Source organism: Salvelinus fontinalis, chromosome 12 (assembly GCF_029448725.1).
Source record: "Salvelinus fontinalis isolate EN_2023a chromosome 12, ASM2944872v1, whole genome shotgun sequence".
NCBI lineage: Eukaryota > Metazoa > Chordata > Actinopteri > Salmoniformes > Salmonidae > Salvelinus > Salvelinus fontinalis.
This window is the reverse complement of record NC_074676.1, coordinates 27,836,098-27,855,719: the sequence shown is the minus strand read 5'-3', so window position 1 is coordinate 27,855,719 and position 19,622 is coordinate 27,836,098. Positions and strand designations below refer to the sequence as shown.

Below are 19,622 nucleotides of genomic sequence, written 5' to 3'. Positions count from 1 at the left end.
CTTGACGCGCGATTTGATGACGACATTATCAACAACAACTCAGCTGTTAACCTTGTAAGCTAGCTGGCTAACCAATACTTTCTTTACATAAATTGGTCTTATAGACATTTATTCTCCGTAACCTATGTAATTAAACAATTATCCACAAGAAAAAAACGACCAAGGTTGCTAGCAAATAGCTACTTCTCTTCTTTTTGTTGCATACAATCATCACAAGGTACGTGAAATGTATAACTAACTATAACGCTAGCTAGCACAACATACCAGTTGGTATTTCACTTAATATTTAGAGCAGGTTGAAAAACTAAACATATTTGTTCCATTATGTCGTTGCCACATCGATGACAAGCTCAACATTTACGATGTTGGTGTCTTTTGTTTGTCTGTCTACAAGCTCTCTTGCTACGGGTTAGCTACCTAGCCAGCAAATATTTAGCAAACGCTCTGTATCGAAACACATTCTGTGGAATAGGCGTGTTATGCAATTAACATAATATAACATATGATACCAGTAACCAGACATGTATACATTGGTTAAATTGTTTGGTTAAGAATATAAGTTATATAGTATACTATAACGTTAGATGATTACTGACAAACACTTGATTATCTTTCTCAGACTTGGGAAGAACTGGACCAGAATTTATATGGCATAATTAAATCAGACTTATCCTGGTGGGGATTTTGTCCTCCACCAATGAACACCATGTCCCCAAGGAAGAAGCTTCTTGTCCCTGTCAGTAGAAGAAGAATGGCAAAAGCAGGGGATGACTTATTTCCTTTCAATCTTCTGCCGGTGGAATGCCAGCTCCATGTGCTTTCCTTCCTGAGTGAGGTTGACAAGTGCAATTCTGCACTTGTATGCTCCAGTTGGAGTTGCCTTGTGCGATCAGGGAAGCTTTGGAGAGTGGCAGACTTTTCTCGCCGTGGGGTGATCCACCTTGGACAGGAAGGACTGCTGGTGTCCAACAGAGAGTTTGAGCGTTGGAAAGCATGGGTTCAGCACTACACCCACCACCTTATATCTCGTGGGGCAAGTCTGCTCACCCTAAAAGCAAGCTTTGACCTGGGGGACCAGTGCAACAAATGGGGGGAGCTTCTCTCTGACCTCCTGGAAAATGTCCACTGCAGGGATCTCAGTCATCTGGACCTGAACTGGACGTTCACACTACTGGAACCACTGGACCTGCGGGTTGGTTCCAATTCCCACCATGACAGCATTACCAAGATCAAGATGGACCAGGTCACTAACTTTCAGGTGCTACTGGGAAAACTTTCCCACAGCTGCCCTCGGATCACCAAGATGCGCCTGCACTTTGACTGGTCTGAGACATCAGTGTCACTCCTTACTCATTTCCAGCACCTCCGTGTCCTTGAACTCAAGTACTTTTGGGTCTTCAAAGGAGTAAGCCCAAGCACTTTGCAGACCCTGACCAAGTCACTGCCCAACCTTAAGTCCTTGACATTGCATATCCTGGTGCCACTCCGAAACCTTGGCATATCTTACACGCTGGAGTCCATGTCTCTAGAGTTCCTGGATGTATCGCCTAGTCGTGGTCTGGTCTTCTCCAGTCTTAATCTGCCAGCATTACGGGAGCTAAGGGCCAAAAAGATTGTCCGTGGCATTACTTTAGACCGTCGAACCAGGCTTAGGATACAGAGCAGATGGCCCTGTCTGTACCAGGTTCTAAGAGAGGGGACCCCCAGGCTACAGGCCCTTAACAATGAGCGACTGCTTCCTGGTTGGAGAGAGCAGAGTTACAGAGAGCTGTCATCTATCCTCCAGCAGTCCTGTTATTGTCTCCAACACCTGGACAGTTGGCTCTGGTAAACAAAATGCTATTACAAGACGGAATCATAAGCTGTTGGAATTCAGTACAGCTTATCAGGAATGCAGCGTAGTTAGGCTAATCAGAGTCCATTCCAATGGTGGCTGGAATGTTTTAGCTTATTCCTTCACCATTCAATTGCACAAAATTATTGTGTATTTTATTTTTTTATTTTACCATCCATCAGACATTTTTAAATGTTTTTCTTAACTTATTTCTTAGTTTACTGAAGAAGCTGAATCAATCATAATATTTAATTGGTCCAATATTTCTCTCACACCATTGACAACTAAAAACAATACACATACTGTATATACGGATTTCATATGCTGTTCTTGAGTGAAGGAATATAATGAGCCTTTAGATCTTCCACGATAAACATTTGCATTGATTCCTTGTGTGTGATATTGAAACAATAGTTCTCTGTTAAAATAATTGTAACAAATATACATTGAATGTTCCGAATTTCAACTAATTCCACTCAATGGAAAATTGCCTTTGTGTGAAATAACAGGTTTACTTGACATGTTGTCAGGTATTTTTGGGGGGTCACTTGTTTGTAGGGTAAACGAACACATATGTATTACTTCAAGAATAGAATTAGTGATGCTGCAGTGCCTCGCTTAACCATGAGGTCCTTATCCTTAATGTTTTTGATTGACCATGAAGATTTCTCTCAATAGGTGTAATTTGCAACTGCACTGGTAAAACATAATCTGCGCTCTCATTAATTAGTTTGTAACCAGTAATGTAGTTAGGCCTATTTATGGAGGGTATTAGATAATGACATTCCAACAACTCATTGAATTGTATCCTGACATTTCCTTTTTTGTCATTGTTTTGTTGATATAAAACTCCTTTGCTGTGATTTTACAATACAACGGATCCATTAAAGGACCCATGTAAAGTTTTTGCTGCTCTATTTAGTTAGTGGGTGTTGGGGGGGGGATCACTTGTCGCAGATCCAATATCCTAGAATGTTCCTTTACTTCCATTTTCATTATTTTTCTTTTTGAGGTAAAGAATGTGTGGTGAAGGGGGGCATTCCAAATAATTATGTCCTAAAATCCCCTCCCCTAGAACACACCCTCCTCACACAAACACATGCTCCTAATTTTCACTGAATGCATAATAATCCAGTGCTGGTGGGACACAGACCTGTCAGTGCACTCAGAGGTTGTTTTGGAAACGGGTAAAGAACTCTTGAGGACTCAGAGGGCTGCAGCGCCTGCTGCTGTCCCACACAGCTGGTTCTATCATTACTTAGAACCGCGAGGATCAACATAGACACCAGAGGGCCAACATGCTTTTTCTCTTGCTCTTAAAGGACATTTTTTCTTTTGAGAGGAGCTCACGCGATATAAAGTATGTATCACTTTTTGTGCCCTACACTTATTGAGAGGCGTGTGATGTTTGGATTTCAAAGCATTCCCGTTTGAGGTTCACCTAACCCAGGGTTGATGGTATGAGAGGATAACCAATGCCAGATGTGTGGGAGAACAATCTGACTGATTTCATTTGAATGAATATCGACCTCTTTCAGTATTACTCTTTGCTTGCAAAGGCAAGTTCATGCTAAGTCTATGAGCAATAACTGGTTAGCTAATCCCCATAGCAGTCTGCATGTTTATGGGAGGTCGGATAGAGACACAGAGCCAATTAAAGGCAGCTCAGTTCAGCTTCAAGTTCAGTTCCGAGTTCCAAGCTTTACCAACACAACGGGAGGTGTGAGGCTCTCCCAGAAGGACTGGACATGGCCACAGGGGTGTATATCTCAAAGTTCCTGGCCATAGCCATAGTGGTGTTGACTGTCTCATCTATTGGTGGAATAATTACAATGTTTATTGTCTATGAGAACGAAAGAATCAAGACACAACCTACAGCACCACCAACACCTAATTCCACTACTCCGTATCCGACTGGACCACCACCCAACATGAGACTCCCTGGAAACCTGATTCCAGAGAGCTATGACATTGTACTACAGCCTCACCTCTACATCGTGATGAACAACACTACCAATCAATCTCTCGTCTTCACTGGAAACTCCACTGTGTATTTTAGATGTGTGGAGAACACCAAAACTATCGTCCTTCACAGTAAAGAACAGAATGTGACTGCTGTAAAGGTGACAGATCTTGACAAGGGAAAGATCATCAAAGTTGATAACACCATACTGTATAGTAATGAAAGCAACTTCTTAGAGATTGGACTAGACAGTGTTTTAGTCAAAGATGGGAACTACAGTCTCTTTACTGCATTTGAGGGGGAGCTCCTTGATGATCTGGCTGGTTTTTACATGAGTTCATACAAAAAAGGGCCAAGCACAGAGGATGACACTGAAAGGTAAGGGTTTCTTTGGTAACTGCTGAGAAACTAAAAATATCAAAGATTTGTTGTCAAACTTATATGATAGGAATGCTGTGAGATGGAAATTAGATTTGACTTGTATGAAAACCCATTTACAGGTGGTTCGGGAATGAAACGATCATCGTCGAACTTGATGAAAGGTAAGACTTGTACAAGTTTGATATGTTTGCATCATCATTTGCATTACATAACTGGATTGATCACAAACCACCACCCTAAACAGTGCTCCGGTTGGATAGAGCTTTCTCTGTCTGATAAAGGCATGATTACGTTGCCAATATACAGGTGTAGTGACTTTTTGATAATAAGGTAAGCACACTCCTGAACCTTTAAGTTTAGACTTCTTGACAGGGAGGATACGTACTTCCCCTGTATCATCATGAGGCACAACACTGTATGCCTCAACTAAAACGGAGGCACATCCAACAAAGGTCTGACATACTATGGGATAATTTGCCCCTCTGCCACCAATGTAGTAATTGAGGGGGACAGCCAGAGCAGGGCTTGAACCAGAGACCTTGCAATTACAAGGCAGACACATTGCTCTACCTACTGTGTCATTAGGTCAGACCTCTTGTTAGAGGCTGTTATATGGTTACATTTAGGAGTCTGGCAGGAAAGATAATGACTCTGTTTCATAAGTCCTCACAGGTTAGGTCAGGCAGTAGCTTATTCCTTTAATATGCAGTGCTTCCTTGCAATTAATTAGTAGTGGCCAGTACTAAGCAGCTAGAAAACAACCTGAAACCACCTCGTCATTACACCTTGACGCATATTAATATGTGATCGTTTCCATGCTATAAATCAGTGACCTGCTAGTTTACAGACAACTGTGCTTGAACAGAGATCGAATACAAAGTTCCTCATGGTTTGTCTTCTATTGCACTCTTTCCCTAAAAAAACATGATTTGCTTACAGATGGAATTCCAATTTCTTAAAAAAAGACCCCAAAGTGGCTTCTTCAGCGGACATGTGTACAGATGAATACAACAAATGGGACTATATTTCTTTATTTCTTGTCATATCAAATCACCCAGCAGTTGTTCAGTCCTGACTCATATTTATATGTTCAACTTTAAAAGTGTTTATTATAAAAAAGACCCCCTGGGAGAATGTTGCACATTTTTCCTCTGTTCACTTCAGCAACAGCTTTGCTTCTCATTCCTTGAAAAGATTAGGACACTCATTAAAGACAAATTGTTACTTCCTCAGTGGCTTTACAATCACAGTCCTGTATTGCAATAAATGTCCATCGCAGTTCATACTGTAGCTGCATAGACATTGGAAGCTTGGATAATTTGAAATACTGAAAGAAGCTAATTGAATCAAAATTAACTAACAAGTAACTATTTTCTGTGTTTTATTGCTGTTGATTCACTGTTATTCAATTCCAGTTGTAATATTTATCCTATTTTTCAACAAATACTTTCCACACAGATTCATCGCTACTAGCCAAATGCAACCAACCGACGCCAGGAAAGTATTTCCTTGTTTCGATGAGCCAGCCATGAAGGCTACATTTAGAGTCTCTCTTATCCATAGGCCTGGCACGACAGCATTAGCAAATGGGAAAGTCATAGGTGAGAAGCACATTTCATACTAGGGAATGTTAAGCCACCTTCTAAAAGCGCCTCACATTCTTATGTAGCCTTACAAAAAGGTTATACAGGAATCCTGCAGGGAAATTCCTGCATAATACAGTATATATCCTGCAGGAATAAGAAGTCCTGCAGGATATCCCATAGGATTTTCGGGGACACTTTACTGTTGGACAATTCCTGTAGGATTCCTGCAGGTACAGTGAGCTCCAGAAGTATTGGGACAGTGACAATTTTGTTGTTTTGGTTCTGTAATGATACAATGACAATGAAATGATAAAATTACTGTGAGGTTAAAGTGCAGATTGTCAGCTTTCATTTGAGGGTATTTTCTGAAATTACAGCACATTTGTACATAGTCCCCACATTTTAGGGGACGAAAAGTATTGGGACGAATTCACTTATGTGTATTAAAGTAGTAAAAAGTTAAGTATTTGGTCCCATTTTCATAGCACGCAATTACTGGTAAATAATGTATTGTGTCATTTTGGAGTCACTTTTATTGTAAATAAGTGTAGAATATCTTTCTAAACACTTCTACATTAATGTGGATGCTACCATTATTACGGATAATCCTGAATGAATTGTGAATAATGATGAGTGAGATCATTACAGACGCACAAATATCATACCCCCCCACCCCCCAAAATATGCTAAAGGTTATCATGTCTTGAGGGTATGATAATTGTGCATCTAACTTTCTTACTCATCATTATTCACGATTCATTCAGGTAGCATCCACATTAATGTAGAAGTGTTTAGAAATATATTCTTATTTACAATAAAAGTGTAAATGACACTCCTAAATGACACAATACATTATTTACCATTCAATTCTATTGGGCACAAAGTAATCTGAAACACAACCAAAACAAACAGCAAATGCATCCATCACATTTGTAGAGTCTCAAGCTTGGTGTAGTCATTGCGTGCTATGAATATAGGACTAAATACTGAACATTTGACTACTTTAATACACAAGTGTATTTGTGTACTTTTGGTCCCCTAAAAAGGGGAGGCCAATGTACTACAGTTAGTGCTGAAATTTCTAAACGATTCACCTGATGGATGAAAATGCTCTCAAATTAAAGCTGACAGTCTGCACTTTAATCTCATAGTCATTGTATCACTTCAAATCCAAAGTGCTGGAGTACAGAGCCAAAACAACAACAAAAAATTCACTTTCCCAATACTTTTGAAATTAGTCCGTCAGGAAAACAATATGCAAAAAATGTATATTCAAAAATGTAGACATACGTTTATGACTTCTCATTACATTCATCATTTTAAATGCATTACTTTTTGTAAACAATAATTCACAGATTATGAGGCTAATGCATGCATATACTGTGCCTTTTCTTTTTGCTTATATTGAGTATTTACTGTAGATACTATTGTGTGACGAGTGTCAAAACAACTCTTTCCTTTCATACTATCAAAGTCTTCAATTAATCAGTGAGTCTTTTTTATTCCTTTTAGGTACAACCCTTGAGGATATCGATGGAGAGACCTGGAAAGTCACTCGCTTTCAAACGACTAAGAAAATGTCAACTTACCTCCTAGCTTTCACAGTGTCTGATTTCGATTCCATAGGATCTACACATGAAAGAGTTGACATTAAGGTATGTAGCTATAGTTGTTGGATCATAACTGTAGTAGTGCATTATATCAACAAAATGACTTGTAAAAAGGTTTGTATTTCACTAGCAACATCAAAGAAAGTTAATACTGTTGTAAATTACAAATTCTCTTCAGATTCCAGCCAAACCGCTATATACTATTTAAATGTATTCAGTTTAGACTACACTGCTGATTTTCATGGTAGAGATGTTTTTACTCACCAAATCATATTGATATGATACTAAAACTCACTTTTTTATTTTCTGTTCGGTTTGTTAAAGACATATGCTCGACCGGAGGCCATAAAAGCTGGACAGGCAAAGTATGCTGCAAGTATCACTGGAAGTATACTGGCGTTCTATGAGAGTCCTGGAGTATTCAACATGAATTATCCTTTGAGCAAGCTAGGTATGTATGGCATGATTGCATCATAACAATGTAAAATAAGCATGGGTTAATCATAACATTGCAAGTGTTCAACAAAGATTAATTGTCATAAAATCCATCTAATCAATTTAATTCTTTACTCCATACATAACCTGTCTAAAACAATGTTAGAAGAACACTGATTATGTTGTGAAATTCAATTAAAATAACCTATTTTCAGTGGTGTAAAGTACTTAAGTAAAAAATACTTTAAAGTACTACTTTTACATTTTGAGTGCTTAGCCGGACAGGAAAATTGTCCAATTCACTCACTTATCAAGAGAACGTCCCTGGTCAACCCTACTGCCTCTGATCTGGCGGACTCATAGCACACATGCTTTGTTTGTAAATTATATCTGAGTGTTGGAATGTGCCCTTGTCTATCTGTAAATAAATACAAAAAATCAAATGGCGCTGTCTGTTTTGCTTAATAAAGGGGATTTTTGACTTTTTGACTTTTAATACTTAAATATATTTTTTAAATTACATTTACTTTTGATATTTAAGTATATTTCAAATCAAATACTTTTAGACTTTTAATAAGGTAGAATTTTACTGGGTGACTTTCAACTTCTACTTGAGTCATGTTCTATTAAGTTATCTTAACCTTTACTCAAGTATGACGATAGGGTACTTTTTCCACCGCTGCCTATTTTATGTCTACTTTAGATCAAATTGCTCTACCAGACTTCAGCGCAGGTGCCATGGAGAATTGGGGCTTGGTAACATATCGTGAGACAGCTCTGCTATATGAGGAAGGGGTGTCCTCCACATCAAACAAAGAGTGGATTGCCACAGTTATTGCACATGAGCTTGCCCATCAGGTACGAAAACTCAAAATGACTATTTCAAAATGTAATATACGCTACCGGGCAAAGGTTTTAGAACACCTACTCATTCAAGGGTTTTTCTTTATTTTTACTATTTTCTGCATTGTATAATAATAGTGAAGACATCAAAACTATGAAATAACACACATAAATAACCCATATGGAATCATGTAGTAACCAAAAAAGTGTGAAACAAATCAAAATCTATTTTATATTTGAGATTCTTCAAAGTAGCCACCCTTTGCCTTGATGACAGCTTTGCACACTTTTGGCATTCTTTCAACCAGCTTCATGAGGAGTCACCTGGAATGCATTTCAATTAATAGGTGTGCCTTGTTAAAAGTTAATTTGTGGAATTTCTTTCCTTCTTCATGCGTTTGAGCCAATCAGTTGTGTTGTGATAAGGAAGGGTGGTATACAGAAGATAACCCTATTTGGTAAAAGACCAAGTCCATATAATGGCAAGAACAGCAAAGAGAAACGACAGTCCATCATTACTTTAAGACAAGAAGGTCAGTCAGTACGGAAAATGTCTTCAAGTGCAGTCGCAAAAACCATCAAGTGCTATGATGAAACTAGCTTTCATGAGGACTGCCACAGGAATGGAAGACCCAGAGTTACCTCTGCTGCAGAGGATACGTTCATTAGAGTTACCAGCCTCAGAAATTGCAGCCTAAATAAATGCTTCACAGAGTTCAAGTGACAGACACATCTCAACATCAACTGTTCAGGAGGAGACTGTGTGAATCAGGCCTTCATGGTCGAATTGCTGCAAAGAAACCACTTCTTAAGGACACCAATAAGAAGAAGAGACTTGCTTGGGCCAAGAAAGACGAACAATGGACATTAGACTGGTGGAAATTTGTCCTTTGGTCTGGAGTCCAAATTGGAGAATTTTGTTTCCAACCGCCGTGTCTTTGTGAGACGTGATGTCGAGGAATGGATGATCTCTGCATGTATATTTCCCACCGCAAAGCATAGAGGAGGTGGTGTGATGGTGTGGGGGTGCTTTGCTGTTGATGCTGTCTGAGATTTATTTAGAATTCAAGGCACACTTAACCAGCATGGCTACCATAGCATTCTGCAGCGATACACCATCCCATCTGATTTGGGCTTAGTGGGACTATCATTTGTTTTTCAACAGGACCATGACCCAACACACCTCCAGGCTGTGTAAGGGCTATTTTACCAAGGAGAGTGATGGAGTGCTCCATCAATCAATCAATCAATCGTATTTATAAAGCCCTTTTTAAATCAGCCGATGTCACAAAGTGTTATACAGAAACCCAGCCTAAAACCCCACACAGCAAGCAATGCAGGTGTAGAAGCACGATCAGATGACTTGGCCTCCCCAATCCCTCGACCTCAACCAAATTGAGATGGCTTGGGATGAGTCGGACCGCAGAGTGAAGGAAAAGCTCAGCATATGTGGGAACTCCTTCAAGACTGTTGGAAAAGAATTCCAGGTAAAGCTGGTTGAGAGAATGCCAGCTGTCAAGGCAAAGCATGGCTTCTTTGACGAATGTAAAATCTAAAATACTACATGATTCCAGAGTTTTGATGTCTTCACTATTATTCTACAATGTAGAAAATAGTCCAAATATAGAAAAACACTTGAATGAGTAGGTGTTCTAAAACTTTTGACCGGTAGTGTATGTATTAATGTAAAGTGAACTACAATTAATTAAAAACATGATCTTGCATTGTTGTGGCATTCACTGTAACAGTACCGAAATCTGTTGTTTTCAGTGGTTTGGAAACCTGGTGACAATGAAATGGTGGAATGACCTGTGGCTGAATGAGGGATTTGCAACATATATATCCTATATGGGAGTGGATCATATTGAGCCAACATGGAACATAGTATGTCCCTAATAACTTATTAATAACTGTATTTTTTTCTGCATCTGTTACATCAGATCGCAAATTGTAGTAATACTTCTAAGAGGCTTCTTTTCATTTGGTCTCTGTTTTGTTTTTCCAGAAAGATCTGATTGTTCTAAATGACATCCAGACTGTATTTCAAGTGGATTCATTGGCCTCCTCCCATCCTCTTAGCTCTAAAGAGGATGATGTTCAAACTTCTAGTGACATCACTCAGCTTTTTGATTCCATCACCTACAGCAAGGTCTGGTTGTCACAGAGCCCCATGGGGGAAGAGAGATGGTATCAAAAATGTTTCTTTTTAACATTGTACAGGAATTTTCTATATAGTGACAGAATGAGTTGATGTAATGTATGAATATTAACATATCTTAACTTTTCAGGGGGCAGCTGTGCTGAGAATGCTGGCAGATTATCTGGACGAGAGGGTCTTTCTGAATGGCCTGAGAGTACGTGCAAATATGACTTTGTCCATTAATGTGTAGGATGGCTTATTGTTAGTGTGTGGAACATCTATGTTGTATATTTACAATTTTCCACAAGGATGTATCAAAACGAATGGGAACGTTTTGTGTAAGTGTGTGTAAATATTATTGTTTCAAAATGTTTCAGAAATATCTTCAGGCTTTCCAGTACAGTAATACTGTACACAAGGACCTGTGGGAGTATTTACAAGAGGTAAAAGCTGATAGTTTTGCTAGGCATATCAACACAAAACTAGTATATGTAATTATGTTCTTTCAACCATGTAAAACGTATAGAATGCTTTAGGGGCATGAATACATTGTATAAAATGCTAATGACAAAAACGTTCTAGGCGGTGGACGAGGACAGCAGCCACATTAAAGTTGCTGAAGTCATGGACACTTGGACAAAGCAAATGGGTTACCCAGTCATCACCATCAACACCACCAATGGGGCAGTTTCTCAAGAACATTTCCTCCAAAATCAAACATCTGACTATGAGTAAGTCCTGCACTATGTCAAGAAGCATCACAGAGAGAGAAAACAAATATAACAGGTTTCCTGAACCACTGATTGTCCCCTCCATGTAGAATTAGATGCCCATATGGCTGACTTTGTGAAATCCTGTGCTTGGTCCGTCCCCCACAGCAGGTGGGGAGTTCAAACCCAGGCTATGGCACTGCCTTGACTTTCAGTTATGACATGTTTATGACAATATTATAACACTGTTATCATTTCAAATGAAGTGTTGCTATAGTATATTATTCCAGTTTTATTTGGATTACATTGTAAGGAATTAGGCCAACAATTAAGTATTTTATTAGCATATTTGAATATAGCTGTAGGTCATAATATTATGCCCATATATTTTTTTAACTTTTTCTCTTTCATTAGTTTTGAATGGCATGTTCCAATCAGAGTGATGAAGGAAGGTGAACCAATAAAAATAGCTACACTGGATAAAAAAGGTCAAGGTAAGGAGTATTTAATTGAATATACATGTGCAATTGTTAATATTTGTCTTAGTATCACTTTGAGTAACCTCGTCCCCAGGCTAATTGAGAGAGATGATCTGATGAGCTATATTATGTACAGTAATTCTCCATTATAGATAGACTGAACATGGCAAATATACTGTATAATGTATGATAATAGCAAACCCAACTAATTAAATGGTGCTAGTCATTAGTTCTGTCAATAAAAACCTAATAAAGGCATATTGTAACTCTCATGTTCTGAATTTGCTAAACAGTGCTGATGCCAGATTTCCTGTCTGAAGATGGCAAGTGGGTGCTTGCCAACATAAACTGTATGGGATATTTCAGAGTCAACTATGATCCAGTGAATTGGGATAGACTGCTCTCTCAGCTGGAAATGAATATTCACGTAAGTCTTCCTCATTTGTGTGGAACAGTATTGTCCATACAGTCCAAGTCAGACACGAAACAGAGCACATTATATATTGCACGTGCTTAGAAAACTGTGCCTGTGCATTATCAAAGCAGCCTGTTGATCCAAAATAAACAATGTAGCATATTCTAAGAAGACTAGGTAATGTTTTGTTATGGTAAGAAATATTTGGAGAGAATGTGCTGGACAAGGTTTTTGTGAGTACATTCTTCAAATCAAATGTACTTGTCATGTTAAGTTTACAGCAGGTTTAAAAGATGCAGGAAAATGCCTTGTGTGCTAACTCCCTCAAAATTGCAGTACAGCCTCCCCCCCTCCTCAGTTGGGGTCTCAATTTACTGTTGAATAGTAGATTGTGCAACAGCAATTTTTCTCTTGCTATGTCAGTCGCTGACAATCACTGAATTAGCCGTTTCGGCTAACAATTTTTTAATTAGTTCAGATAGCTGGTTAGACTAATTTACCAGAAGTAATCATGGCCGAATATTGACCGGTCACGCAGGGCACGTGTCTAGGATCCCTGACCTCCAGGGGGCCTCCATTGATTTTGTTAGGCACTCTCACTCAGATATCATTAACATGGCATAATCATGGCAAAATGTGTAGAATTGCAGGAAATCTGCTTCAAAGCTGATTTTTTTTTTTTCTCCACCCCATGGCAAAATGATTAGAATTGCATGACAGTTTTTATAAAATTGTAATATTTTCTCTCCACCTCATGGCAAAATTTGTTGAATTGCAGGAAATTAGCTTTAAAACTGAAAAAAATGTCTCTCCACCCCATGGCAAAATAAGTAGAAGGGCAGGAAATTAGATGGTGGGGGGCAACCAAATCTCGCTTAGGGCCCCCAAAAGGCTAGAGCCGGCTCTGTATACACTAGGTTATGCAGTATAGATATTGATTGTGCTATGTCAAGTATGACTGTGTTTCATAGGTGAAATTGCCACGGGAATGGGGGGTGAAATGACCTATAATTAATTACAATATGAGTAAAATAGTTTTCCTTCCAAGAAATCATTATTAAGTATGTTAAAATGCAGATTTTCTGTGTTGGAATGGTGTAGGCCTACCCCAAAAACAGAATGGTGCGGGCAATACCGGTCCTAAAAAATATTAATGTAAGTAGACCACTGATTAGCCAGCTCATCCTCCTCAGGAGGGTGACATCATCCTCTATGAGGAAATAGCAAGCTTTTTTGTTTTGTTTTCACTGGACAATTACTTAACCCCATGGCTTTAAAACTGCAACATTTTATCTCAGCCTCATGACAAAATGTATAAAGTAGCATTATAAAACTGCATATTGTTCTATCTGCCCCATGGCAAAATTTGTTGAAATGCTGGACGTTTTCATTAGAAATCAGTAATTCCTTTTTTGGTGAGGTTGTGGGGCTTTCCACGTATATTATTTTCAAAATCCCCCTCCATATACCCCTTGAGAGGCATAGTAAGTAATGTCAAACTGTGTAGAATTGCAGGAAATGCATTTTAATATGTCAACAACAACAACATTCTGGGGGGGGACTACCCCCGGGACCCCCTGTTTATTGTTCACCCCCCCAATATCTACACTGCAATTATATTTACAGATATAAAGTGGGTTGTGTCTTGGTCACGCAGTTGAATAAATAGTATATAATAGAATAGCAGCATTGACTGCGGGTTGCTAGTGTCTGTCTGTTTATGGATGGTTGTGTGTGTGTGGAGAGTCGGTGCAAATGGTCACTAAGGCTCAGGTCTGTGCAGGAGACAGCTAGGGTTAGCTGTTCAGCAGTCTGATGGCCTGGTGGTAGAAGCTGTCTCAAAGCCTGTTGGTCCAAGACCCAATGCTCCGATACTGCTTGCCAGATGGTAACAGAGTGAGCAGTCCGTGGCTCGGGTGACTGGAGTCCTTGGCGATTTTCCGGGCCTTCTTCAAACACAACCTTGTGTAGATGTCCTAGAGGGCAGGGAGCTTGCCCCCAGTGATATATTGGCCCGTCCGCACCACCCTCTGTAGAGCCTTGTGGTTGAGGGCTGTGCAGTTGCCATACCAGGCGGGGATGCAGTCGGTCAAGATTCTCTTGATGGTGCAGCTGTAGAACTTATTGACGATCTGAGGACCCATGCTGAATTTCTTCAGTCGCCTGAGGTTGAAGAGGCGCTGTTGCGACTTTTTCACCTCGGTGTTGGACCATGTCAGGTCCTCTGTGATGTGCACACCAAGGAAATTGAAGCTTTTGACCTTCTACACTACAGTCCCGTCAACGTCAATAGGGATGTGGTCCCTCTCCTCATTCCTGTAATCCACGATCAGCTCCTTCATTTTGCTGATGTTGAGGGAAAGTCTGTTTTCCTGGCATCACTTTGACAGGGCTCGAACCTCCTCCCTGTAGGCTGTCTCGTCGCCGCCGGCGATCAGGCCCACCACTGTCGTGTCATCGGCAAACTTAATGATGGTGTTGGAGTCATGCACAGCCACGCAGTCATGGGTGTACAGGGAGTACAGGAGAGAGCTGAGCAACCCCCAGGGGACCCTTGTGTTAAGAGTCAGTGTGGCGGAGGTGTTGTTGCCTACCCTCAACACCTGGGGGCGGCCTGTCAGGAAGTCCAGCATTCAGTTGCAGAAGGAGGTGTTCATACCCAGCGCCTTGAGCTAAGTGACAAGTTTGGAGGGGAATATGTTGTTGAAAGCTGAGCTGTAGTCAATGAACAGCATTCTCACATAGGTATTCCTCTTGTCCAGGTGATATAGGGCAGTGTGCAGAGCAATGGTGATTGCGTCATCCCTGGATCTGTTGGGTCGGTATGCAAAGTGTTATGGGTCTAGGGTGTCAGGTAAGGTCGAGCTGATGTGGTCCCTGACCAGCCTCTCAAAGCACTTCATTAAGACAGAAGTGAGTGCTACATGGCGATAGTCATTTACCTCTGTTTGCTTGGGTAGGAGGGACAGTGGTGAGTACATTGAAAAATGCTAGACACCTGGCATGCATCAGATAATTCGAACCCCTCACCACAGATCACAGACCATGGAGCATGACCCTTAATAAGTCAAATAAGACAATATGCTAGCTCACTTGTGCAGTTTGCTTTAAAGACGCTCTCCAACTTTGAACTTTTCCAGTTGAAAAACAATATAACAAGTATAAATACAGTAATATACAGTACACACATGACAAAATATATGTTTTGAGTAAAGTAGTATTTTTTAAACACAACTGTAAACTTCAAGCAGTAGGACATGATGGTCTGACGTGACGTCATCGGCCTCCCCCTTCCTTACGGGAACAATAGAGGAGTACGAGAGGGGGAAAAAAGGAAAGGCCCATCTTTTGCCATGTCGTACCTGGACCATCTATTGAGATGTGCCTTTTGTTAAGTAAATCAGGTGTTAAATGAGGTGAAAAGGGAGTAGGACTTTAATAATTAGAACTCATTTGATTTATTCTCAGGAAATTCCAATCATCAACCGGGGACAGCTTATTGATGATGCATTCAACTTGGCAAGGTAATCTCATCTAAGACTGATACATTCATGGACTTCCTTCAAAATGTACACTCTGATAAACATTTTGTACACATCACAATGATTGCATTTTCATGGCTTGAGACCATGAGACCTTCATGGCTTGAGACCCGGAAATCATACTTTCTTGGTGTAATATTCTCTTAATATCCTCTTTGGACGGCTAAGGTCTTCTTATATTATGTATTTTATTTATTTATCAAGGGCCAAACATATCAGTGTGACACTGGCTTTGAGAACTACCAAGTACCTCTGGAATGACACAGAGTACATACCATGGGAATCAGCACTGAGAAACCTGGACTATTTCATTCTCATGTTTGATCGCTCCGAGGTCTATGGTCCAATGCAGGTCAGTCATCAAATAAAGATACTGTACATTAAAGTGCCTTTTTATCATAGCAAACTGTATTCCTACAAATGTAAATGACAAATACGAGTGTAATACAGTATTTTTTCCTATGCTATTTCCAGGCATACTTAAGAAAGCAAGTTGGTGGCCTTTATCAACATTTTGAAAATTTCACCATGTTTTCTACGGTCCCAGAGAAGCATTCTGCACAGTGAGAAACATATTTTCGTTGGATATTGCAACCCTCTGAACACATCCTCTCTTTAAGCATGTTATTAACATGTCATTATTTGTTCCCAGGTACAACCAGATTAACGCCATTTCAGTCGCATGCAGCAATGACATTCCAGAGTGTCAAGAAATGGCAAAAATGCTCTTTGACAACTGGATGACAAACAAAACCAGCAATCGGTATGGAATTAGGTTTCATCAAGCCAACACAGCCAGATGCATGCTAGTTCCTGCTGTACTTATAACTGCATTTCACAGTTGAATGGGGTTGTCATATCATTCATAAAACAACACATAACCTGAAATATGCATGAGATTAATTCAATAACCTAATACCAAAATGTTATATGCAATTTTGGATATATTGAGTGTATTGATCCTTTTAACTGTAATGACCAGATTCTGTTTCTCTCTTTGATTGTCCTCACTGCCACAGTATACACCCTAACCTGAAGGCCACCATCTACTGCCAAGCTATAGCTGCTGGGGGAGAGAAGGAATGGGAATTTGCTTGGGGCAAGTTTGAGAATGCCACCACAGCCACAGAGAAAGACAAACTAAGATATGCCCTCTCATGCACAAGGAAGATCTGGCTCCTGAACAGGTTAGATTGATTTCCGTTTGTACCACCGTTTTCGGGATATAAAATTTAGTTGCTGTGCAAAGACCATTTATTTGGCATTTTCTTCTCATCTTGCAGATACCTTGAGTACACTTTGAACCCTGACAAGATAAGAAAAATGGATGCCGTTTCTACCATCAGCTACATAGCCAGAAATGTTGCAGGACAAGCAATAGCGTGGAATTTTGTACGCGCTAACTGGAACTACATCAGCTTGGAGTATGTTTTTTCTGTTGTTAAGTACTGTATATAGCAAGGCCTAATGTTAAGACAAACAAGCCAGAGGACCAAGTTCCTTTCTAACTGAAATAACGGAACCATGACTTATTAGCAATTATTTTGTATGGTATCTCATAAAGTGTAAAAATCACCTAAATAAACCTCAAGCAATATACCAATAAGAAAGGTGTAGACCGGTCAAACAAGTCAGGTACAAAGGTCTCCTTGGCCAATCAGAGGAAATCACCTCCAATTTATTTGTTTGGAGTTGCCAGTAAGTGGGCAGGAGCCCATTTCCTGTTTCTGTAGCGTGAGGCAGCTTAATGTACACCCCCTGGACAGGACGCTAGTCTATCGCAGAGTGCCAAGCAGAGACTCATCAGGTCCCATTTTACAATATTTGGTGTAACTCTGGCAGGGATTGAACTCAACCTTCCAATCTCAGGGCGGACACTAACCACAAGGCCACTGAGTTGCCAGGCAGTCATCTAAATTGGCTTCTATCAAAATGCTTGCTGAGCAAACATGCTCATCTCACCCCTCTCCTCCGCTCTCCTCCTCAGGTACGAAGAAGGGATCATGTCACTTGGCAACCTGATTGATGGAGTGACGCAGAGATTTTCCACTGACTTTGAGCTTGAAGAGGTGAGCGTCTCCCTATTGGTAACAGGCAAGGCCCACAACGCTATCTGAGTCACAAACCTCTCGTCTGCTTTGAATGCATTAATTTTTAATGTCTGGGGATGAGAGACTAGGTTCAGCTGGTGGGAGTTGAGTTTTGAGTAATTACTGGTTTCCGCCCTAATTCAAACTTTTCCCTGATTGTTATTGTGCAGCTGTGGCAGTTCCTGACCGACCATGATGTAGAAGAACTGCATTTGGCAATCAGGGCCCTAGAGCACGCCACTGAGAGAACTGAGGCCAACATTAAATGGGTGAAGGAAAACAAGCAGACTGTTTTGGAGTGGTTTAAAAATGAGTCAAGGCGAGAGCAGCTGAACTGAGCTGATAGGATGAGAACCAGATGGACCAGAGTGCCATGATTTTGAACACACCCTGTATTTGACTTGAGTCTTAGGGTGTATTAATTAGTCAGATTTTTCAACGGAAACCGTTTACTGTTTACTCTAAGAAGCAAATTGAAGCAAAAGTAATCAAACGTGGAGGGACCTACCTGAATTTGTCCAATACAAACAGCAATGTTTTTTTTTGCAACAGATCAAATGTTTTGCAACAGAATACAACTAATGAATACATCCTTGATTTAATTTCAGTTAGATCTGAAAAGAGGTTTTATACAATCAACATGCAATATAATCCTAAAATAAATGTATATTTCAATGTTTTTGTCACTTGTAATTCAAAAAGAGGAGAAATTCTAATCAATTTTATTTAAACAAGTAACATTCCACCATTTGTTGTTTGAGACAATATTGTTTACACTGACAGTCACACCCAAAGAAAGCGCTTTCTCAGGTTGACAACTACAATTATTTTGTTAAACGACTATCAAACAACATGAAACTATAGCAATAAAATGTCTAACTATGTATTTGTAAAAATATGTATTATATGTCAAAGCATATTTTTATTTACATTTTAGTCATTTAGCAGACACTCTTATCCAGAGCAACTTACAGTAGTACTGAGTGCATACATTTTCATTTTAAAAATATATATTTTAAAAAATTTAACTAATTGATTGAAGTTAGGTTGATAAAAGGACTAGATTGAAAACGGCTATTGTGTTTTTGATCTATTTTGGAGGACGCATGATTTCAAATCACCTACAATAGTTGACTTATTCTACTGTAGCCTAGATCTAAGTGGCTACTTCATACATTTACACATGCAGATATTCTGATTAGCAGGCAACGTTTACTACTCTACTAGTCAAAGCTATAACTCCATCCTTGCATTATCACACTTACCCAAGTGATGGTTTACATTTTGGATGACACATCATTAGAACAACAACACCATCAAATAAATTGCCATTAGCTTTATTACAAAGTTATTACAAGGTTATTACAAGGTTAGCCTTATACATGTGATTTGTACCCTTCTACAGACAATGATGCATTTTCAATAGAGCGATTAGTAGAGGGGGTAAAGCATGTATGATGATTACCAAAGAGAGTCTTTACACCCCTATATCAAAGGTACCCTGCAATACCAAGATTTGTCAGCGTCTTGTAGAGTCTATATTACATGCAGAATAAAAAACAACATTAAAAATTAAACGTCTCTCTTCCTCTTC

At 39.6% G+C, this 19,622-nt stretch overlaps 2 protein-coding genes across 2 annotated transcripts; both read left to right on the top strand.

Moving 5' to 3' along the window:
- Window positions 1-11: 11 nt before the first annotated feature.
- Window positions 12-2,739, top strand: LOC129867077 (uncharacterized). Its single transcript, XM_055940237.1, has 2 exons — window positions 12-217; window positions 620-2,739. The coding sequence occupies exon 2, from the start codon at window positions 698-700 to the stop codon at window positions 1,829-1,831; it is 1,134 nt and encodes a 377-aa protein (XP_055796212.1). The 5' UTR covers window positions 12-217; window positions 620-697; the 3' UTR covers window positions 1,832-2,739.
- Window positions 2,740-2,840: 101 nt separating this feature from the next.
- On the top strand, window positions 2,841-19,605 carry LOC129867074 (aminopeptidase N-like). The gene is made up of 21 exons (XM_055940231.1): window positions 2,841-4,175; window positions 4,298-4,339; window positions 5,637-5,779; window positions 7,277-7,419; window positions 7,699-7,825; window positions 8,513-8,667; window positions 10,423-10,536; window positions 10,658-10,801; window positions 10,941-11,006; window positions 11,170-11,235; window positions 11,375-11,523; window positions 11,917-11,996; window positions 12,275-12,408; window positions 15,865-15,920; window positions 16,143-16,290; window positions 16,413-16,501; window positions 16,591-16,701; window positions 16,958-17,125; window positions 17,222-17,362; window positions 17,926-18,007; window positions 18,199-19,605. The coding sequence occupies exons 1-21, from the start codon at window positions 3,583-3,585 to the stop codon at window positions 18,364-18,366; spliced, it is 2,919 nt and encodes a 972-aa protein (XP_055796206.1). The 5' UTR covers window positions 2,841-3,582; the 3' UTR covers window positions 18,367-19,605.
- The last annotated feature ends 17 nt before the right edge of the window (window positions 19,606-19,622 follow it).